The 24,643-nt window shown below is 38.0% G+C and overlaps 1 protein-coding gene across 1 annotated transcript in view; it reads left to right on the plus strand.

The window, feature by feature from the left end:
- Positions 1–7,665: 7,665 nt before the first annotated feature.
- LOC144638230 (uncharacterized) overlaps positions 7,666–24,643 on the plus strand; it is a 38,517-nt gene continuing 21,539 nt past the window's right edge. Inside the window, exons 1-13 of the mRNA XM_078497447.1 lie at positions 7,666–7,727; positions 8,139–8,349; positions 10,192–10,589; positions 11,144–11,351; positions 12,521–12,921; positions 16,336–16,546; positions 18,095–18,495; positions 19,248–19,458; positions 20,057–20,457; positions 21,361–21,571; positions 21,866–22,260; positions 23,183–23,390; positions 23,907–24,304. Of these exons, the coding sequence (XP_078353573.1) occupies positions 8,195–8,349; positions 10,192–10,589; positions 11,144–11,351; positions 12,521–12,921; positions 16,336–16,546; positions 18,095–18,495; positions 19,248–19,458; positions 20,057–20,457; positions 21,361–21,571; positions 21,866–22,260; positions 23,183–23,390; positions 23,907–24,304 (3,598 nt within the window). The 5' untranslated portion in view covers positions 7,666–7,727; positions 8,139–8,194. The remainder of the gene's footprint in view (positions 7,728–8,138; positions 8,350–10,191; positions 10,590–11,143; positions 11,352–12,520; positions 12,922–16,335; positions 16,547–18,094; positions 18,496–19,247; positions 19,459–20,056; positions 20,458–21,360; positions 21,572–21,865; positions 22,261–23,182; positions 23,391–23,906; positions 24,305–24,643) is intronic.

The raw sequence follows: 24,643 nt of genomic DNA on the forward strand, positions 1-24,643 counted from the left end.
AAATTAATATACCAAGATCAACAGCAACATCATTTTACGTTAAACAATTATTGCGTTAAAGAACATTTTGAATAGTACAACACATCATCGATCACTTCTGGCAAAAGTAACAGCACTCAGAAAATAGGTGTCGCTCTAACGTTACTTGAGTCTTACTAAGTAAAGCAACAAATTAGTGACATATCCTTTTCCATCTCATTTCTTTGGCGGAAGAAGAGGATATGGAACTAAGTTAATATTGTTCTGGGAAACTGTAGCAAGCAGCCATTTAGGTCTCTATGTGAATGTACAGTTATTTTTCTGATGACGGCTGACAATTTGTTTTTATTTAAAATTAAAGTGTAAGAAAATAACAAGACAGATCATGTCATTATGTGTTCAAATCGGAGAAGAATATGGCATTTTCAAACTGAAGAGTTCTTTTGTACTGATTTGATAGTTGGTTTGGTGGTGTTTATTTTCCTCTTTATTTGTTCTCATTTCATAAAAAGACAACCATGATCTCAACCTTAACTGTCTGTTGGAGTGAAACATCTTAAATTTTTTAAAAACGGTCAGCTAATTCTGATGGTATGTTTTCGCTTTTCATTCAGGTAAGTGTATGTTTCAGAACAACACGTATATTTCTGGACAGCGTTTCTCAGATGGACCAGCGTCTACGTCTTGCCGCTCTTGTATTTGTAACGACGGAAACTCCGTTTGCAATAATGCTGTATCCTGTCCACCTAAACTGCCAAGCGAATGCATCTTTCATCCTGCAAATGAGGAGTGTTGTCCAATTTTCCATTGCTTCAATAGTGGTAAGCCATAAGAAATACGCAATGACAAAACGAGTTATTTTTTAAACAAAGAATTTTAAAAGGACTGTGTCACGGGTTTTAGCCAAATTTAGGCATGAAAAATGAAAATCAAATTCGGTGAACAATAAAAATAACCTGTTAAAAAAATGAAGGGACACAGTAAATGCAAAGGAAGGAACGGATGGCCAAAAATGACAAAGATTGAAACGGATTGCGATGTGGGCTTTTGAAATGCTGTTGGGCTGAACAGTTTTTAAAGTTAACCTCGTTTGTTTTTAACACAGGGAGCAAAGGAGTTTGGTTAGAACTGATCAATAAAATTCCTCTTACCTCTTTGAAATGCACTCTTGCGTATATTTTATCCCTAATCAGCCCATTATGCGACCCAAAATGCACTCATTTGCGACCGGTTCCAATGCTTTGAATCTCAACAAAACCCAAACGATCGTTTTGACCGCTATTTAATAGTTTGAAATGTATCGATCGCTGACTGATTTGTCACGGAGCGCCACAGTCAAATCAGTGAGCGGTCGATACATTTCAAACTAATGGCGGTCAAAACGATCGTTCGGGTTTTGTTGAGATTCGAAGCATTGGAACGCATAGTGGGCTAATTACGGATAAAATGTACGCAAAAGTGCATTTCAAAGAGGTAAGACGAGTTTTATTGATCAGTTCTAACCGAACTCCTCTGCTTCCTGTGTATTTAACTTTAAATTATAACGCCTGGAAGACGTATTTCGGTTGCAATAAAGCTGTGGTTTTGTCATTTAGACAAAAAGAAAATTCCTTTGCAAACATTAAGTTTCATAGGGAGATATTTGGCAAAACAGATCTAGATTTTCTCTCTGAATAAGAACTTATACCAATAAATGTACATCAACTTTACCTTAAACAGTTCTTATATCCTTGCCCTGCTTGTATCTCTTGACCATGTTCTACTCAATAAAATTCCGTTGGGAGCTAGAAATTTTAGGTACATCATGATTAAATGGCTAATATGCTAATTTCAGTTGAAAATGGCTGAATCTTTTAATAATTAACAATTATTCGCCGAAGGCGAAGTGATTATTGTTGAATAATCCCCTCGACTTCGAGACGAAGTCGAGGGGATTATTCAACAATAATCACTGAGCCTGAGGCAAATAATTGTTTTAGTATAATTTTTAGAGGTGATCATCAAGAACTTAAAAAAATAACGAAAGCAAACAAGAAAACAGCAAACACAAGTGTTTGCTTGCATACGGTGTAAACCAGTTTAAATCATCGATTGCAATCAGAATTTATTTAGTTAGAGCAATAAAACGGAACAAAACAAACACAATGAAAAAGATAGATGTCCGTTACCTTTGTATGATTGTGGATGACTTCTAAGCGAATGTGCGAATCCTCTAAAAATCATAATGAGTAGCTGACCGGGTAGCTGACTGTAGGAAATGATATATACCTGGTTTTTCGTTTTGTCAACGCACTTAGACTCCAAAAGGTAAAATGTACCGCAAGATATGACATCAGCTGCAAATATATACTCAATGAGCCAGCACAAAATCTTTAACACTATAGCAGTTTATTTTGACTTTTTTTCACACTTGCAATTGGAGCAAGGTAAGCCAATTCGAGTCAATCATCGAAGCTGTCATAAATACTGTGTAGTTTCGGGTGATTTATTTTAAAAACAAAATGGTTATGACACTTTAGAAAAAACATTGAAGAGATTTGGCCGTTGGAAGATTTAACAAATGAAGCTTTAATGATCACAACGTGAAGCACAAGTTGTTACATTCCACCAATCACCGCCATTAACAATGTTTGAGTTGTATAGTGAGTCTGATTTTTTGACTTATTAGAACTTCGCAACTACAAGCTTTTCCTCAGAAGAAAGTCCCATGTGTCCATATTGCCAGCCATTCCCGAGATGACAACGATGACTATCTCCTTCTGGATGAAGACTCAACAGGACAGTGAAGGAACAGCTCTTTCTTACGCAACTCAAAGTCAGGCTGACGAACTGGTTATCAAGACACACCCAAGTGTGAAGGTGACCATCAAAGGTTCTTCACAGGGCGGTGAAAGGGACTTGGATTTAAACGACGGAAACTGGCATTTCTTGTGGATCACATGGGAATCGTCTACTGGCCATTTGTCAATCCGTGAAGGGTCAAGGACTATTGGTCCTCTGGTTTACGGTAAAACACCACTAGAGGGGGGTGGATACCTTGTACTTGGACGACGACAGCAATCCCAGAAACAGTTTCTCGAGGCAGAGGCTTTCGTTGGAGAAATTTCCCATGTCAACATATGGAACACAAAGAGAACCGATTTTGATGTGATACGAAAAGACTGCCTTGGATTACACACTGGTACTATTTTTCACTTGTCAGATCAAACGATTGACACTCATCAAAGTGCGTCTATTATCGCGGCTGATACATGTCCAGGTGTGCTATCATTTTTATTACCGTTTTGCTTCATAAAAAAGGGTTTAGAAAAATTAAGCGTACATTTTAGAATAGTTGCAGGATGTTCGAATCGTTGTACGCGGAAAATCCCAACTGATAAATTTCTTATTTTCTTCCTGTCACTTTAGACAAAGCTTTGCATTTCCCAAACAAAGGAGTGGTTGACTCTGTCAGAAAATCGGGCATGCGTAGTTTGACGGCGTTCACGGTGTGTCTGTGGATGATTTCGAGTGACATTCAAGGAAGTCCTTTCAGTTATGCTGTATCAGGCCAGGATAATGAGCTGCTCATATTCTACAACGAAAACTTTGAGTTGGACATTGGTGGCGAGAAGAGGTATTTAACGTTAATATAATTAAGAAATAGGCATTTGATTGGCGGAACAAATACTGCTTATCCTAAATTCCTGCTGTCAGCTCACAAAGAAGCGTTCGCTTAACGATGATTATAACCGGTTTCTAGCCTGTGTACAGCCGTTCCGCTCCCCTCAAAAAAAAAAAAAAATCGGGGAGGGAACGTCTGTGTTTTGGCGACGTTAATCGTGTTCCAGCATCCTGCTGTTATCGATTTAAATTTTACATAAATTATTATATCGGATATCCGGATGAGCGAATTTGAACCATGCGGTTCCAAATATAACACAACAAACATGGGAGATAAAACATCATCGAGCACCTGCCTCCTCCACAGGCTTTTCCAAGGCCGCGCGGGTTTTGGAGAGAGGCAGGGATTTTGAGCGAGCGCGAAGCGCGAGTAGGGAGATTGGGAGCAAGCGCGAAGCGCGAGCGGTGGGTGATGGGAAGGGGAAAAATACCTCAATGATTAACTAACGTTTCTCCCAACGATCGCGAGCGACTGGGGACGAGGCAGATCGAGCACAAGAAAAAAAAAACGCTAGATCAATAAAATGCAAGAAGCATAACGTTTACAGCACAAAATCTAATAACCAACCTTCTTCGCTCTCCAAGTAAAGCAACAACAGTTTTCGGCAAAGCCAGACACTGTCATTCGTACAATACATTGTGCAACAGTATTAGTTAGCGGCCGGGCCCAGAATCACAATTATTAAATCCAAGAAATCATTTGCCTTCATGGGTAAATTTTAAAGCTTGTCCTTCCAAACCAAACATTTTAATGCGAAATGAGCCAAAATAAACCGCACTAACGAGAGATGTGGCAAATTTTAGAGGTTTCAAACTACAGCGCAGAAATTTTCGAGACCACGGTTTTCACCAAACTACAACTCTTTCCAACTTGTCCTGGTTAACAATACTGCATATCATTTATTATTGTGCCCTTCAGAAACAAGTGAGACGCAAAAGACTGTAAAGTTCGAATGCTCGCTGCACGCTGAAATAATTTGGAACGCCACAAGCTATCGCCCGCATTATGAATGGTTTTTGTGTAAGGGCCAATCAGATCATTTTCCACACGTTCCGGGAAAACCACCCGCCGCGGAACAAGATTAACGTCGCCAAAACACAAATGTTTCCTCCCCGTTTTTTTTTAGGGGAGCGGGACGGCTGTACACAGGCTACCGGTTTCGAGGTTACAAAAAAGCTTTCATCCTAGCGCAAAAATAAACTTGACTAGACTAGACTAGACGAAACTGCAGTAGACTAGGCTAGACTAAACTAGACTAGACTAGACTAGACTAGACTAGACTAGACAATACTAGACTAGACTAGACTAGAATGGGAATGGAATGGAATGAGGTGGACTGGACTGGAGTGGAATGGGAATGGGAATGGAATAAAACAGAATAGAGTACAAAAGACTAGAATAGAATACTTTTTTTAGATCGATAGCGTGGGAAGTGGTTGCCTCATCTCCTGGGCTTAGGAATTATGTAAAAAAGGCTTGATCAAAGAATTAAGAAACATAAAAAATATAACTTTTCAAGTATAATGTCAGTGTTAAATCGTAATTACATGACTCTGTTCTCACATGATCATGACGTATATACACAAGAAAGAAAACATTTTGCTTCTAAGGAACTAGTGATTCTGACAAGTAGGAATCTTTATGAGACTTCTCCGACGAACTCCAACATGTACCAGGTACACGAACAACACCAACATACAACGTTTAACCTTTTTCCAGGGAAACATCAATATCACCTAACGATGGCGCGTGGCACCATATTTGCGTATCGTGGGAAAGCAGTTCAGGATCATGGAAATTCTACAAAGATGGCGCGATAAAAAAGGAGGGCACAAACTTCAAGAGAGGCCACACGATAAGACAAGGAGGCACTTTGGTGTTGGGACAAGAACAAGATTCGGTCGGTGGTGACTTTGACGCTGATCAATCATTTAAAGGAATGTTATCAAATGTCAACGTTTGGAATAAAGTCCTTCTTGCTTCACAAATCGAGGAGATGTCGACATCATGTCTGCTAGATGAATGGAATGCCGGAAATGTATACAAATGGCGCGATTTCATCCGGGAATCCGACGGACGACTTTTAAAAGAATCTACTTGTGAGCCGCTGCGAGTTGGTAGGTGATTTAACACGTAAAACAGGTTTCATAAATATTCAGAATAAGGACTACGTCAAGAATGTTTCACATGGTTTGAAGATGGTAAGACCGGTGGGGAGGAAGCAAGGTTTCTAAATTCCAATTCGATCGAAAATCCGAAGTCACAGTTTTGCCAGTCGCAAGACTATTGTGTACTAAGCTGAACTGATTTATATTTAGATGGAAGGAGGGGGGGATGGAAGGCATATTTTGGGAGGGTAGGAGTGCTTATTTCAAGCAAATGTTTCGTTAGCAGACCGCTGGGCTTATAATAAGGGGTGCTCAGAAGACGGGGAAGTATGGGGGGGGGGGGGGGGTGTTGAAAGAAATAGAAACCGACATTTTACGGCATGTGTAGAATAAAGAGAAATATGTTATAATACAAAGTTGGGTCATCGCGAACATTCTGTATAACATATCTTGTCCAAGCAGGGCTCGACACGAGTCCATTTAAACTTACGCCTGCTGTTTTCGTAACTTTCCAGACAACGCTTTCAATTTCCCAAACAAAGGAGTTACTGACGTTGTGAAAATGACTAACATGCTGCGCAGTTTGACAGCTTTCACCGTGTGTCTGTGGATGAACTCGAGCAATACTCAAGGAACTCTTCTTAGTTACGCTTTATCAAGCCAGGATAACGAACTGATCATCGAATACAACGGGAATTTTGACATGCTCATTGGTGGCGAACAAAGGTACCGTTAATAAAATTTAATATTAGAACCACCGAGCTGGTAATGTGCTCCCCATTTTTTCACGACTGGTTTATTCATGATTGTGAGTCACTTCGAGTGGTATAGACGATTTAAATCCTTTGTGGTGCCGTATCCTCTTGTTCTATAAAATTAAAGGAATGGGGTTGTAAAATTAATCTGAAGAAAAAACATATACTAGTCAGTCCAGTTTCCTTCTCTCATGATCCTCTCTGCCTACTATGTGACCGTGCATACATCAAACGTATCTCGGCCATTACGTCATGTGGTACACCGAAATATTGAAATATCGTGTTACCCTTCAAAAGTCGTTTTTTTTTACATTTGGCGCAAGAATGTAACGTTTGAATTCAACTGGCGATTCGAATGAAAATAATAAGGTGGTCGTCGAATGCAACGTGTTTAGTGTTTAACATTGACAATCGATAGCGGTGCAACCTATCAGTCGTTAATATCATAGCTGAAAAGTTTCCTCCATAGTAATACTACGAATTGTGCAGTTTAAAAATTCTTACAAAACAGACCACATTTCGACATAATTTTTAGAAAAACTTTAATGCCGTATACAACAACATGATTTGAAATGATTCTTGCAAACATTCTACCTCTAAATAATAATTAATTTCGCTTATACTCTTCGTGGTCTAATTGGAATATTTTGACAGTTCCTCAAGGTTATTTTCAAAAAGATAAAATTAACGCTGTATTCGAGTAATGGTGCATTGGTGTACCCCGCTCGTAGCTGCGCGTAAGAGACGTAATGGTTTAGTTGTAGGTACATGTATATGAATATGGGCACAATTTACTTTGCTTTCCTTCAAAAATTATCTACAGGCGTTTCTCAGTTCGTGCTTCTAACAGCTTATGGCACCACATCTGTGTATCGTGGCAGAGCAATTCTGGAGCATGGAAATTCTACAAAGATGGTGACCTGAAAGTCGAAGGCACAAACTTTAAGAAAGGTCATACGATAAGACAAGGGGGCACGTTGGTGCTGGGACAAGAACAAGACTCGGTTGGTGGTGGTTTTCAATCCGTCCAATCCTTTCAAGGAATGTTATCAAATGTTAACGTATGGGATCTCGCTTTAGATGCTACAAAGATCGAGCATCTCTCAAAATCGTGTCTGTCGGATGAAGCTACTGATCGCAAAGTTTACAAATGGCTCGATTTCCTTCGTGAAGGAGGAGTGACAATTGTTAAGCCATCTCCGTGTAAACCTGTTTTAATTGGTTAGTAAAAGTTTTTAAAAGCATTATACATTTTTTATTTTGAAAAGGGAATCAAGCCTTATCAAGCTCTCTTTTTCGACCGCCATCTTAGTATCAAGAAGTAAAGTCTGTAACTTATATAAACTGCAGACTCTATCGATTTTAGCTAATCAAGTCATTTTGAGGCACAGTCTTACGATAAAAACAAAAAAAAAACTAAATCAATTTAAAAGGAATGTTTTTCCTTTTTAAAGGAATGAAATTATCATATAAAAAGGAACACCAGAATTAGGCTTAAGTTAATAAAAAAAGGTAAATTTATTCAAAAAGAAATTTTGTAAGGCGAAAAAAAAAGATCCGTTTTTCATCAACGTATATGATGATGTGACGAAAAGGGTACTTTAACTGATTTGTTTTTCCTTACTTTTTCAGATAACGCCTTCAACTTTCCAAACAAAGGAGTCACGGACGTTGTCAAAATTATCAACATGCCGCGCAGTTTGACGGCGTTTACCGTGTGTCTGTGGATGAGTTCGAGTAATACACAAGGGACTCTTTTAAGCTACGCTATATCAGGGCAGGATAACGAGCTGATTATCGAATACAACAGATATTTCGACTTTCTTATTGGTGGAACACAAAGGTAAAGTAAATATATTAAGCAAGTGACGCATTCGGAAGTAACATTTTATTTAAAACTCTTATTTGACCGGCCCTGTAAATATCAGTCGCTGAAGTCTGATGACCAAAAAATTTCGCAAAAAAATTTGCATTACATCCGATGCCTACAAAATTTAGCAAAAGCGTAATCCCTCTGCAAATTTGTGCGGAATACTTGCATGTGGCCTACACGACGTATTTCGCAATTTAGCCAAATGGGAATGGCGTCGGATGCGAAGCTTTCGCCAATGGCGTTTTGTCAAGGCAGAGAGAGCTTTTGAGTTTGGTTTAAGAGGAAGAAGGCAGTAATAATGGAGTTTTTATTGATGTTGATCGTCGACTGCGAAATACAAGCGACAAATTGATCGAAATCGAGGTAAGAGTTGTGTACTTGGTACGAACTGGTACGAACGCACGTGGTCTGAAATGCAATGAAATGTTATTTATATTTGCTTTCTGCGTTCGAAACCTTGCTTCCTGCTTGGAATGAATGTCTACATTTATCTTTGAGTATAAGAAGAGCGTTTTACTTTGAGGAAAAGGCTTTTTAGGGCAAGAGAGATATTCGAAAAAAATAAAAATAAAAAAAATATTCGAAATTCCTTTACGCTAATTCCTTAAATTCCTTTAATGCTAACTTATGCAAATTAGGTTAAACGTTAACTTAGATAATTTGTAGTAAATTCTATATTTCATTCTTTTTCAGCCAGAATTGCTGGATATGTTGCCAATATAACAAGGAACATTTTTGCCTTCAACTTTTTCTTTATAAACTTAAACATTTGTAAAGCTTGTTGCTTTTTGTCCAATATTTTTGGTCATTTTTGCTAATTAAATTAATACGTTCAGAAATGTTATGGGATGTTTCGAACAAAAGTATTTTTCCTGAAAACCTGTTTCATAACCTTTCAAAAGAGGTATGTCTTTCTTCTCAAATGTAAATATCTTTTGAGAAAATAAATAAAATTTTTGACAGTACAAAAATGGCTTGCCAGAGTGTTCCTGAATGAAAATAGGCTAGACACGATGGATAGCTTAGGTTCTTTATCAATAACAGGTATGCAGTAAAAATAAGAAAGGCAAAATGCTAGTCTGATTGTAAACTAGACAGCACAAATGCGAGAACTGGTTTGTTAAAAAGAAACATACTTATGACTAAATCAACTGATTTTATTGTCGAAGACTGCAGCAATATTAAGAGCAGAAAAATTCATCGCTAATTTTTCGTTTGCATTGTTGCAATTTAATTCGCTCTTGTTGGTACTTTTTGAAGTCATCACGTTACCCTTGTAGAACGAACATTAATTTAAATTGCTCTATCAGAACTAACAGTTATAGTTTATTTTGTTTGAAAAAAAAAGCAGTAAAACATACACTTTCCTATTTAAAATTAAAGCAAAAAACTCAGTTTTCTTCTAAAATTTGAGGAGTTCTGTTGAGCTAGGTGAAGATGTTATACACCACTTTGATAATGGCGGACAATTTATTTATTCTTTTATATGTATGTTAATTAGCCCTATTGGCCTCGTTTTAGAGTAAAAATTCTTTTGAATTTTTCACATGCTGACGAGGCCAGTAGAGCTAATTAACATACACATAAAAGAATAAATAAATTGGCCGCCATTATGAAAGTGGTGTATAGAAATTTTACCGTGCCTTAAGTATGCAAAGATAATTAGACCAAAAACACTGTGCAACAAGTTTCCCTACTGAAATTTATTCGTTTCCACTTTGATACAAAAAACGAACATTTAGCCGCTTTCTCCTACTAAGTAACGCGAAGTCGTAGGTTGCATACTTAATTATTTGTATTTTTTTCTTAAAGGACAACTTTAGTTGCAGCCAACGACGGTGAATGGCACCACGTCTGTGTATCATGGGAAAACAGTGCAGGATCATGGAAATTCTACAAGGATGGTGATCTTACTAATGAAGGCACGAGTTTAAAGAGAGGTCACACGATAAGACAAGGTGGCACGATGGTGTTGGGTCAGGAACAAGATGAAGTCGGTGGTGGTTTTCAAACCTCTCAATCCTTCCAAGGAAAGTTATCAAACGTCAACGTATGGAATAGTGTGATAAACGCTGCAAAAATCAAGGAGATGTCAGCATCATGTCTGCTTAATGAGGCAGATTATGGAAACGTATTCAAATGGCTCGACTTCCTACGCGACGGAGAAGCAAGGCTCATTGAACCATCTTCATGTCAAGCATTTGGAAAGGGTACGTGTTTTAATACATCTACATCTTAATTTTAGCTAAACTAGAAAGGATGAAGGTAAGAGAGCGACTCCCTCATATAGGCCTTAATCCAAAGGTAATCCCACTTAAGTTATTTTTAGACATGGTACCCATACTTCCGCGCTTGGTTTTTTTTTTTTTTTTTTTTTTTTTTAATACTTCCGCGGATGTGAACGCGCGTTGCGTGGATTTTCTTTATCCTCTCTCGATATTGAGCTAAATTTGTCCAACATACCCCTGACTCAGTCCAGTAATAATGAACCCCTAAGAAATAGTTATGAGAAATAAAGCAATACAAAACACTACTACGACCACCACAACGACGATGACGATGGCATTGTAATCGCGAATGCGACGCGTCGCCCGGAGTGAGGATGTACGGGAACAATATCATATCAGCAGTTAATTAGTTGATAACCATTTTCTATCATCTGTTTATACAAACTATTGTTAGGTTTTCTATTACTAAAGAAGAAATTAACTTTGAAAACATTTAATCTAATGGGCTATATTACTTATTTTCCTTGTCAATCCAGACTACACTTTTAATTTTCCTGACAAAGGAGTCACTGACGTTGTCAAAATCTCCGGCATGAATAGTTTGACGGCGTTCACCGTGTGTCTGTGGATGAGTTCGACTAGCACGCAAGGAACTCTTCTTAGTTATGCTGTATCAGGCCAAGATAACGAGCTGATTATCGAATACAACAGATATTTCGACTTTCTTATTGGTGGAACACAAAGGTAAAGTAAATATATTAAGCAAGTGACGCATTCGGAAGTAACATTTTATTTAAAACTCTTATCTGACCGGCCCTGTAAATATCAGTCGCTGAAGTCTGATGACCAAAAAATTTGCAAAAAAATTTGCATTACATCCGATGGCTACGAAATTTAGCAAAAGCGTAATCCCTCTGCAAATTAGTCATAGTCATCGGTGGCACACAAAGGTGAAGTAGTTATTGGCAAGTGACACAAACAATACAAATAACGCTTTCTCTTAAGTACTGTTTAAATAGCAGCTATTTGGTAGATTCTAGTGCATGCAAAAGAAATAACGCCATTTTGCGGCGTCCAGCATGTGTCTGAAGATAACCTCATTAGAAGGACTACTCGCTGTACCAGACGAAGTCAGTGTAATTACGTATTGAGCTGGTCATCAAGAATAACAGAAGTTTTAGGTTGCTTTTGCCAACGCAGAGAGGTTACTCAGGTTACGTAATTATATATCAGTACAAGATTTGTTCATAGTGGCAGATATGGAGGATAATACATGGTTGCGCGAAAACATGAAATTTATCTCGAGTGTTCAAAACGATAGCTCACAAGTGAGCGCAGCGAATGAGTGAGATAACGGTTTTGAACACGAGAAGATAAACTTCATATATCCAAGCAACCATGTATTATTCTGTTTATTATATAAACCTACTAATTACGATGTTTTTGACGATTTTCCGAAGATTTCCGAAAATTTTCAAAATGTTGTCCGAAAGTCGTACGAATGATTCCGAACATTTTCCAAACTTTTACGAAAATTTCCGAAGTTTTCCGAAGATGGCCGAAGATTGCGGAGGAAGATCCGAAGATGTTTCAACTTAATATCGATAAAATTTGGCTTATTGAGCATTGAAACACGGAAACTCTGCGAGCTGATTTTCCGGTACAAAACAGAAAACAACGTCAAATAGTACAAACTTAAGATACGAAGATATTACTAGCTATATAGTATTACCGCCATATCTATTGAAAATATTTATTACAAAGATGCCCTACTTTCCAATTAAACATTGCCTTTTATATACAATATCATTAGAAACTTCCAAAACCACATTAAATTACAATGCTGTGATCGACCAGTACAAACAACCCTGGTATAAAGAGGCCTAATGATCTGTATGTCTTTTGCTCTGCAGAGTTACTTCAGTGACAGCTAACGACGGTGTGTGGCACCACATCTGTGTATCGTGGGAAAACGGTTCTGGTTCGTGGAAATTTTATAAAGATTGCCTCCTGAGCGACCAAGGTACGAGCTTCAAGAGAGGTCACACGATAAGACAAGGTGGCACTTTGGTGCTGGGACAAGAGCAAGACTCGGTTGGTGGTGACTTTGAATCCGTCCAATCCTTCCAAGGAATGTTATCAAATGTTAACGTATGGAATAACGTGCTTTCTGCTGCGCAAATAACTGAAATGTCAACATCATGTCAGCTGGATGAATGGAATGCAGCTAATGTCTACAAATGGACCACTTTCCTCCGCCAGGGAGGCGCCAAGCTACTTAAACCATCTCCCTGTGAGCCGTATCAGATAATGGGTAGGTGACACCGCTATGTCTACAGCATCCAAAAACTGGTCATAAAATTTGTCTAAATTTCAAGTTTTTTCATCACTACGAAAAGTACAAATAATGCACTTCGCTTTCTTTTCATTAATCACAACTTATTAACAAAATGTTGCTACTGTACTTCTAGACCCTCGGTATAGGACCAATGGGGTATGTTAAGCCAGCTATAAGGAAGCGAGGATGATCTGAGATGATGATTTCCCAATATATACCTGCCTGCAATATTATTTTTTTAAAAATAACATAATTTTTAATCTGTAATAGACAATATGGTGGCTATTTTTTTAGGCGAGGACTTTAGTCTCGAGCCTTATGTTATGAAGCGATAAATCGGTTTGGGTTTACAACGGGGGGGCGATGGGCGATGGGCGATGGGCGATGGGCGATGGGCGATGTGATGATTCGAACCGAGGGGGATTGGTAACTAAGAATATGGCTTGAGATTTGTTTTCCTCCGCCATCTTTGTTATTCGAGACTTTTTCGCAGCCAGAAGCCTTGACTCGAAGTGAGATTAGTAGCTGATATATTTTTGCGCTCACTTACAAACATATTGAGATTTCATAGTATACAAAAACCTTATCGACACACCGAACTAAATTGTGGTTTACGAGCTGGCATGGGAGGCAGCTGGTGAGTGCTGTTTCGGCAGACCTTTGCCTTTCAAGAATGAAGTTGAACTGGATATAAAGCATTGAAAGCAATATAAGCACGGCTAATTAAACATCAGGATTGATATATTTGTGATCTGAACTACTGGCGACATTGTTACCTGAGCTTTAACTGAAGAGGAGAAGTGCAGAAGAATATATTGCCACAACTGCTGAGGTGAGCTATCAAATATTTATATCAGTTTGCTTGTACATGTACTTTATTGAATAACATAATGGACATAGTATTTATGGAATCGAAATAACGATTTTAAAAGGCTAAATATATGCTAGATGTTGTTATATTAAATTTGCTGGAATTTATGGATTACTAAGCATTGAGAGAGCTTCATTCGCGATCCCTTCTGTCAACAGAACGTTTTCGTATACTACTAGGTCAGATTTCAACATTGATTTTAATAATGGTGTGCAAAGCAGCAGTAAATGTAAACAAGTGATTGTAAAATATGGATACAAACAAACTTATTTCAGGCTTTACCACTGATAACAGAACTACAATTGATCACATTTATACAAATCTAAATAAATCAAGAGTCCAAACTGGTGTTCTCAAGACACACTAAAGTGACCTTAAAGCTTGGTGGTTTAATAGCAACCAAAAAAGAGTATATACATTTGTGTAGGCCATAATAACTAGTAAATGATTTAAGAAGCATAGTGTACATGTAGAAAGATGTGTTTCAGAAAAAAGAAAAAATTAAGTAACTACTTATGTTGCAATAAATTGTTGTAGTTAATCAGTCTTAGTGTCTAAACAAATATGTGTAAAACAGTTATTAAATTTTTAACAATTGATTCTTTCTTTTATTATGTTTGCAGAACAGAATTAAAAAAACAACAGAAAACATCCAAAATACAGTTTTCAAAGAATCCACTGACATCTGTGTTTTGTCCTAATTGCTTCAATATGTTTAATCTGCACTTTGTCAGAAAGCAGCATGAATGTGTGAATGTGGCTATTGCATTGGAACTGCTTTGACTGAAACTGGTTATTGGCCTCTATTATGCCTCTATGCAATATATAGAAAGCCCAATCCTCACTATAAATGGCAGATATATTTAAACAAAACACAGCGAAAACCATGTAGCAATAACACCTAAGTAAAAAAAAATAAACTGTGTAAAGCATTTCTGGATTTGCTACTGAAAGATCCTTCAATTTAAATTCATCACTGGCAAACCACTGTATCAACTCTACTTACTGTATCAAGATGTTGGACTTATTGGACTTACTTGTATCACAAATTGTACAGAAAGTGCAAACAACTTTCAGCCCCATTTAAATTTAACAAGAGTAAATCAAGATGCTATATCAACTTTACTTCCTGGAAACTTGTACTTCCTTGCACTGCGTGTTTTACCTCTAAGTGATATTAAGTTTTTGGACTTACTGCACAAAATTTACATTACAGATTGTACAGTCAGTGCAGACAACTTTAAGCCACATATAAACAAGAGGCAATCTAGATACATTATTTCAAGACATTTTATTCCTGCCAAAGTTGTGGAAGTTTCCTCGCTGTCTAGTAAAGTCACAAAATATGTTGCCTTCCATTGTGAAAAGTCGTGATAAAAGACATCTTATTACAGGTGTATGAATTAAATCGTGCCAATTTTGTGATCAAAGCAGCTTACAATTTGCCTTTAATAATTACAGTAACATTGGTTAGAAACTAACCTTTCCTTGGAATGCACAACTAAAAACACCACCGGAAACAAAGTACTGCACGTATTTTAAAATTTTATTTACCTGACAAACCCATTTCCCCCCTTTTATAGCAAATTTCGCAGTGTCTCAACTTTCGACTTACAGTGAGGAGCCCAAAAGGGTGACCACTTTTAATATATTAACAATTGTCCTTGCACGAAAGAATGTGAATTAATTAAAAGTGGTCACACATTCGGGCTCCTTGCTGTAAATCACATCTTTTGGACTCGCATTTTCACTCAATAGACATTTTTGGCTTTGTCAGTGTAAATTGCCCATTTCAAAATCACATGATGCTCCCCAGAAAACTTGTTTTTAACTATCTGAATATCAAGAGAACTTTTCTGAATTTGAAAGGAGTGATTCTCAAGAGTGATGTCACAGTCTGAAATAGGACAACAAAAAACGAAGCCCAAAAGGTCTCTTCTCAGTTCTTTGTCTGGAATTTTTAACATACTGTCTTGCTTTACTGGAAGGTGACGATTGGTTCAAGGTTGGCACAAAACAATAATTGGATCAAATGTTTTTCGTCTTTGTAAAAACCACTAGCCTGCTTTGCAGACGAACTTTAACACGTCTGGCAGCAACGCAGGCTAAAAACCATCTGGGTACCAAGTTTTGGAACTCTGTAGTGGCTTCAGCACCAGTGGCCAGATCTTGAAATTACTGCGATTTATATTAACTAGGGTGCGTAAAAAAGTACTTACAGCCGCTGTCATTGTAACGTGCATATCGGCCTTCTATCGACATCCATCTTTCGACGTGCTAAACAAACAAGACGGATCGAAGTTCGCCAATCACAGCCACTGGCATAACCTGCTGAACTAAAGACTCATTTGCATAAAACCAATAATGATATGCATCGGTTTTGATTGGCTCATTTCAAACATCACGTCGAAAGACGATGTCCAAAACGATGTCGAAAGATCGAAGAAAAAAGATGCACTGTGCACTAAACACTGAAAGCGGGCGTAAACCAAACTTTACTTTTTTGGTTATCATTCTAGACCACGCCTTCAATTTTCCAAACAAAGGAGTCACCGACGTTGTCAAAATCACCAACATGCCGCGCAGTTTAACCGCGTTCACTATATGCCTGTGGATGAGTTCGAGTAACTCTCAAGGAACTCTTGTTAGTTACGCTATATCAGGACAGGATAACGAGCTGATCATCGAGTACAACAGATTATTTGACTTCCTCATTGGTGGCACACAAAGGTAAAGAAAAAATATCAGCAAGAAAAGCAAGTAACGCAATATACTTTCAACAGCCCGCGATTCTGTAAGTAACCATCAATGATGACTCTCAAAAGTGGTAGACAGAGGTAGAATAGGATGGATGAAACTGTCCACCACAAAGTTTTGCAAGACCATACTTCATTGCAACCAAATGTATTTCCGGGCTTGTGTTTTAGTTACGCGCAAAGGAGACTAAGGGCCTGTTTATATTGAGGAGAGTTGTCCCTGGTAGGAGGGTTTCCCTCCATACCAAGCCACCCCGGGCGAGAGAGCTTTTCATAGGTTTCTCTATAAATAGCTGCAAACCTTTTATATGAGAGATTGCTAAGTTGGCTCGGGGGGAGCGGGGGAGGGGTTAATTTGGCCCTGGATGGAGGGTCACTCCCTTTGAAGGTAAGGTGACCCTGGGGAGCGAGCCAACATTTTCTCCATATAATAAACAGTTTGGTTATTTTTGCCTCGCCTACCAGGGACAAGTTGACACATGCGGAGCATGCGCAAAAGCTAAAATCAGCAAAACCAAAACTGCAGATAAATTGAAATCGAAGTCGGCGGTAAATTAATCCAAAAAATGGTCTTTGTCGACGATTCAGCGTTCCTGATTTTAGAAAAAGCAGCCATAATAGATGTTTCAAAACAACTCTCGCCAGTCTTTTGAACCGGTCTAAACGCACGGCAAAAGATGGCTCGGGGGAGAGGGTAACCCTCCTACCAGGGACAACTCTCCTCCATATAAACAGGCTCTTAATCATAGTTATCGCTTCTAACAGGACTACAAAACAAGTCTGAAACAGAGCTGTTTTTGTCGCTGTTGTTGGCAGTTTTGTTACTGCATGACAAATTCTTTGGCGTCAGCAGAAAAATAGAGTTGCAACAGTTAAACAGGTCACGAATGCCCAATTTTTGACCATCGGAAGTTAATAACTTTAACTTATTGCCAAAATCTGCTCAGTAAAACAAAAGTAGCATTTGTAATGGTATAAGCCTCAAAAGTTTAAGAATATAGTCCTTTGTTGAACTATGTCAACATATTTTGATCTTAAAGCGATTTCGATTTTTTTTTGGTCAGACGTAAACAAATCTATATAAAAGTCATTCCTAAATATTATTCAGGTTTGGCTGCAAAATAAAACTGAAGACGGGTTTGTTAAAAAACACAACAAGAAAAGATAAGGAAAATAACGTAAACATAGTTCCACTGACCAACAGACGAGGAGTCCGTTAGTTAGTCATGGTGTATTAAATCTGGACGGTAAATCAAGGGCGTTACGTCTGTTCGGGGCTATATGCTGATGACTACATAAAAGAGATCTTTGATTTGTGATGATCTTTCGTTCTAAAAATAGGTTAAATTAACCGACTGTGTCAGTCATGGTCGTACAAAGCCGTTCTACCTAGCCGTTCTACCTAAAAATTGGAATATATTTAAAACAAAAATGATGAAAAAAACAAGTTTTGAAAAAAAGCAATAAAAATATATACATTTAGTGCGACTACCTGACTTGGTGCAACTATTATTTTTAATAGAACAACATCAGTTACTGCGAACGACGGCGCATGGCATCATATCTGTTTATCGTGGGAAAAAGTTTCGGGATCATGGAAATTTTACAAAGACGGCTTCCTAAAGAAAAATGGAAATAACTTTAAGAAAGGTCACACGATAAGACAAGGTGGTACGTTGGTGCTGGGACAAGAGCAAGACTCAGTCGGTGGTGGCTTTCAATCCGTCCAATCCTTCCAAGGAATGTTATCAAATGTCAACATATGGGATCGCGTGCTTTCTGCTGCACAAATTAAGGAAATATCAGCATCATGTGTACTGGATGAATGGAATGAAGCGAATGTATACAAATGGTCCGACTTTCTCCACCAAGGAGGCACGATGCTTCTTAAACCATCTCCTTGTAAACCGTTTGGGACGTCAGGTATGTTATCGCTAAAAAGAAAACAGAAAAAGCTGCTTAAGAAACAAAAGAACAGCTTGGTACACTTGTAACAGTATTGTACGAAGTAACAACTGCTTAGTAACAGTATTCACTTTATGAACTTTATTTATTATTGTAATTGTTGTCTTTGAGATAATCTTTCAGTTTTTTAATGAACAGTCTAGTGAGCTTGTTACACGACTGAATTAATTTGCGAAGAAAAGTCAATAATTTAGTGTATGAAGTATTATGAGAAAAACTTCAAAAGTTAGACAACTGCTTAGTAACAGTATTCACTTTATGAATTTATTTATTATTTTAATTGTTGTTTTTGAGATAATCTTTTAGTTTTTTACTGGACTTTTTTGCGAAAGTTGGGTGTCGCAACCCCGTAGTTAAAAAAACAAGACAAGACAAGACAAAATAAAAACAAAGTCCACATCAGTGCTTATTAAAGCCTTCAGAAAGTAAATAAGCAAATTTCCAGGTTCTTATACTTCTAAACACTTTATTTTAAAAGGAGTATATTCTATATTTATTTTAAATTCTATTTTTGGAGATAACTGTTGTGCCATTTGGCCAGCCAACATTGGTGTATTTCAACGCCCTGTCCTAATCTTGTCGCGTCGAAAAAACAAAGCCAGGTAAATTGAAGACCCAATGAAACAGCCTTGAGCATGGGGAGTTTTGTCTGGCATTAACGTATCTGAAAAAAAAAAAAACTGAATTGTGACTTGTTTCTTTATTGTTAGATTACTCTTTCCAATTTCCGGACAAAGGAGTCACTGATGTTGTCAAAATCGCCAACATGCCGCGCAGTTTGACGGCATTCACCGCGTGTCTGTGGATGAGTTCGAGTAACAGCCAAGGAACTCTTCTTAGTTACGCTGTATCGGACCAAGATAACGAGTTTCTCATCGAATACAACGGATCTTTTGACATGCTTATCGGTGGTACACAAAGGTAATGTCAATATTTAACAATTAGACGGTTTTTTGTTGGGGGGCGCTTTTTTTTTTTTTTTTTCCCCCCTTTTTTAAGGTTGATATTAGTTAGTTAGTTAGTCTATTTTATTTATAATTATATCGCGTGTTAAAATCTCTTCCTTTCTATCTTTTACCCTTTCTTCCTACCATTCCCGCATTATTTAACAACTATTTATCGAAGTAGAGGTAAATATCCACCGAAAGCCACCGACACTGAGGTGAATAATTGTTTTAGTACATACTAAAACTGTGAGATAATATCACTTAAAAAGGATGACTTTAAACTCATTTTTTGTTTCGCTGTTAACGATTGCAGTTTTTGCATGCGAGTTGCTCGAAAGTGAATAGCAAAGGATATCCCATGTTTGAGTAACCAATCGGCGCGCGCCAAAAAGCGCTATCCTCTGTTTTAGTATACTAAAGAAGAATATATTAGAGTGAAAAAATGCATATTACAAGTTTGATAAGTTTATATGAAAACACCACCTTGAAACTGTACAACAAATACCGTGCTCGATAGTCGTAATCTACTAAAGTAAAATACTAATTTGTTTCACGGTATTGCCCTTTAACAGTGATATATCAGCAACAGCTAATGATGGCTTATGGCACTACATCTGTGTTTCGTGGGCAAGCAATTCGGGAGCATGGAAATTCTACAAAGATGGCGACTTGAGTGCCGAAGGCTCAAACTTTAAAAAAGATTACACAATAAGGAAAGGGGGTACTTTGGTGCTGGGACAAGAACAAGACTCGGTCGGTGGTGGCTTTCAGGCCTCTCAATCGTTTCAAGGAATGTTATCAAATCTGAACTTATGGGATCGACTGCTTCCTACTTCACAAATTAAGAAAATATCGTCCTCATGCGTGCTGGATGAATGGAATGAAGGAAACGTTTACAAATGGTCCGATTTTCTCCATCAAGGAGGCACAACGCTCCTCAAGCCATCACCCTGTACTCCGTCTGGGATGTCAGGTAGGTTATAGATAAAGCTTTATGACTTTATGATTGTGTTTTGTTGTTTATATTATCAGTAAGCTTTGGGTGAAAACTCTATTGAAGAAACTTCTAGCTGGTTTGTTTTGAATTTGAAACGACAAACGCCCGATTTCCTCTATGGCGCGCGATTGCAAGGAATCATGGTAGTTGTATTCAGCGTCTCGCGTATGTTTTGACGAATACGACTATCATAATTCCTTGCAGGCGCGCACCATAGAGGGAATAAGGAATTAACCAGCGAAGTCAGGTAAATAATCTAGGAGAGGCAATAAGAAACATTAACATTACTTCGTCTATTGAGGCGACAAACGGCTATTATTTTATTTAAAATTTTCTTTGCTCGCGTGATCAATACGGAAAGCTTGCTCAAACTTTCTGTTTCTTTTAAAAATTGTATAAAGATAACAGCCACGACATTTCGCTCTCGGGATAGCGTCTATCAGCGAGGACCAGCTGCTCTCTATAATTATAAGTTAGCAAATTCGGAGAAAATTGGTTGTTTTAGACTATTCCTGAGGGATAACGGTGCTTATACAGCTTAACAATGTGTTTTAATGGGGTGGGGTATTATACTGATCATTATTATTTTTAACTACAATCTTGACAAAGTCGTTTACCTAGTTAGCCACATTTCCCCTCATTTGAGTGCCACATCTCATTATTTTTATAACCACCAACTCTTTTCGTATTATGGAAACAAAGTCTGGTAAATTATAATTACAAAACAACATTGACGAGCAGGGTAAGAGGTGGATACTGACATTATTTACGCGCTTTATGACTTCCGTCATAAAGTTTGTGATATTTGTTCGTCCCAACGAGTTTTTCCCGGGATTGACAGACATTAACTTATTTCTTACTCTGTTTCTTTATTGTTAGACTACGCTTTTCATTTTCCTGACAAAGGAGTCACTGACGTTGTCAAAATTGCCAACATGCCGCGCAGTTTGACGGCGTTCACCGTGTGCCTGTGGATGAGTTCAGGAAGCAGTCGAGGAACTCTTCTTAGTTACGCTGTATCAGGCCAAGATAACGAGCTGATTATCGAATACAACGGATCGTTTGACATGCTTATCAATGGCCAACAAAGGTAGCTTATGTATTAAAATGTCATAATAAATAAGATTTACCGAGCTAGTTTATGAGCTGCCCATTTTTTGACAACCCTGTCTTCTATATTTTCTTGGAAATTATAAACACGTACAGCTTGTACGTTTGTAAACCGTTATATATTTGTACTTCAATATTCGAATTAAAAGAAAATGGATATTACAAGTTTGAAAGGTTAATAAAAAATCTCAACCGTGAAACTCTGAAATAAATACTGTGCTCGATTGGTGTAAACAGTGTAAACTATTAATTTCATGGCATCGCATTTTGACAGTGATATATCAGTAACAGCTAATGATGGCGCATGGCACCACATCTGTGTTTCTTGGGCAAGCAATTCGGGATCATGGAAATTCTACAAAGATGGTGACTTGAAGGACCAAGGCACCCTTAAGAGAAGTTACACAATAAAACAAGGCGGTACTTTGGTGCTGGGACAAGAACAAGACTCGGTCGGTGGTGGCTTTCAGACTGTCCAATCCTTCCAAGGAATGTTTTCACTTGTAAACGTATGGGAAAGCGTGCTTTCTGCTTCAAAAATCAACGAAATGTCTAAATCATGTCAGCTTAGTGAAAGAAATGAAGGAACACTGTACAAATGGTTCGATTTTCTATACGAAGGAGGCGCACGGCTGGTTCATCCATCTCCCTGTAAAATGGTGGAAGTTGGTATGTAACAGAGATAGCAAAAAATACTAACGTTCATTTGTTACTGTCTTAAGTAAGAATTTTAGTAACTTATTCATCGGAAATTTAGGTAAAGCCGATTATCATGTTGGCGATATACCTCTTACAGACATATCATCCAATATGGGCATAAATGAGTGCACAAACTGTGAAAGACATGTTGGTGAACACGTGTGAGGAACGCGAGGAAAGCCAGTCGTTACAAAACCCAATAACGAATGTACCAATTTAATTACAAATATGGGACAATTTCAGCAATGTTCGTTTTTTAATTGTTGTTCAAAAGTTACAATTCAGTTCCAGTTCGTGGTTGGTGAAAGCTTCATGGGCTTTTTCGTGTAATTTCTTGGCTTTCGGATCTTGCAGAGAAAAGTAAAACTACACAGAAGAAGAATTGAACAAAGAGAAGTGACGTGGAAGGCGTTGCTTTTGTTAAGCCGCATCCATTGGCATTCGGTTCCTTGTAATAGCACATGCACGATTCTTTTCGCATGACAGAGCTAATTTTAAAAGATATGTTTCAATGAAAACTGGTGGTTCTCTCATGTCAGTAAAGAGTCTTATTATTTAAGCTCATTGTGAAATTATTATTGACCATTTGGTAATATATTCAAAATCGGATTTAGGAAAGGGGCCACCCCATACTTTCAGGCCAATCCAAGGCCTGTATGGACTAGAACATTTATTTTACAGAGCGTCTCCTCTTCCTCTTATTCTAGAAGTCTGGATGTTCGGGAGCCCCCACTTACCGCCTTATCTGAAGATCTGGATTCGCCACTGATATTATAGATATAAATGTATGTGTAATATCGGTGTTTAGAATAAACATACTGCAAAATATGAGTTTTCTTGCTGGGCAAAGCAATATTAAATCCAGTCTGTTCTGTCTTTTTTGTCACTTTAGATTACGCATTCCATTTTCCTGACAAAGGAGTTAATGACGCTGTCAAAATCTCAGGCATGCCTGGCTTGGAAGATTTCACAGTGTGTCTGTGGATGAAATCGAGTAACACTCAAGGAACTCTTGTAAGCTACGCTGTATCAGGCCAGGATAACGAGCTGATCATCGAATACAACAAATATTTTGACTTTCTTATTGGTGGCACAGAAAGGTAAAGTAATTATGCGCAAAGCTTGAGCTACTGTTACTCGAGTACGACTGGACGTAGTTCTTTAAAAAGTGGATACTAATATTCACCGTATAAATCACTATAAGTGTCAACAAAAGCAACTTACGCTCCCTGCTAAATAAGGCGTTATGACGTAAGACTTATGATTCATTACTATGTTAAATCGTCGAGCCGTGGAACTTTATAAGTTTAACTGATGAACGCTAAGGAGTTAGCCGAAATGCCTTGTCTTCATTAATGTAAAATTCTGTGACAAATCCACAATGAGACAAGAGCTACTCAACTTCTAAATATCCAATTTTTTCGCTATTTTGTTGCTGATGCAGAACTATGTTTTAAAAGTTATTAACTTTAAAGGGCACGAGGATAGCTAAATTTGTTGGGCCAAGGTAAACTTGAGAGTGTTGCCAACCTAGTCCTTCTTTATCACACTGAAATGCCACTGAGACAAGTTCAAGGAAGCTGGCGACCTAGTGTATTTCCTTCTTGTCTCTACAGGAAAACGTCCGTGACAGCTTTTGACAGTGTATGGCACCACATATGTCTTTCGAGGCAAAGAAGTTCCGGAGCATGGAAGTTCTACAAAGACGGTTACTTGATAGAGCAAGGCACGAATTTTAAGAGAGGTCACACGATACAGCAAGGTGGCACTTTAGTGCTAGGGCAAGAACAAGACTCGGTCGGTGGTGGTTTTCAAGCTATTCAGTCCTTCCAAGGAATGTTATCAAATGTTAACGTATGGAATAGAGTACTTACTGGTACATTAATCGAAGAAATGGCAACTACGTGTCCCTTGGATGGAGAGAACGAAGGAATTGTATACAAATGGCTTGATTTCATTCGTCAAGGAGGAGCAGGATTCGTTCAACCATCTCCCTGTGAACCGTTGGGTAAAGGTGAGTATAAGGTTAATACATGTTTGTTACATATCTACAATATATAACAATATATAGACACTTTAATTTCTTGTATTGTGTATGTTTAGTATTCTATAAAAATATTTGGATACAATTTAGACTATGCTTTTCATTTCCCGGACAAAGGTGTCACTGACGTTGTCAAAATCAAGAACATGCCGCGCATTTTGACGGCATTCACCGTGTGTCTGTGGATGAGTTCGAGTAACAGTCAAGGAACTCTTCTTAGTTACGCTAAATTAAGGCAAGGACATTTCGATACTCCGCCTTTGTTGGCCCAAACATTGTCAGTAGAAAACTTGACTTTAGTGCTACAAC

Source organism: Oculina patagonica, chromosome 2 (genome assembly GCF_052425735.1).
Source record: "Oculina patagonica isolate OP01 chromosome 2, crgOcupat, whole genome shotgun sequence".
Lineage (NCBI taxonomy): Eukaryota > Metazoa > Cnidaria > Anthozoa > Scleractinia > Oculinidae > Oculina > Oculina patagonica.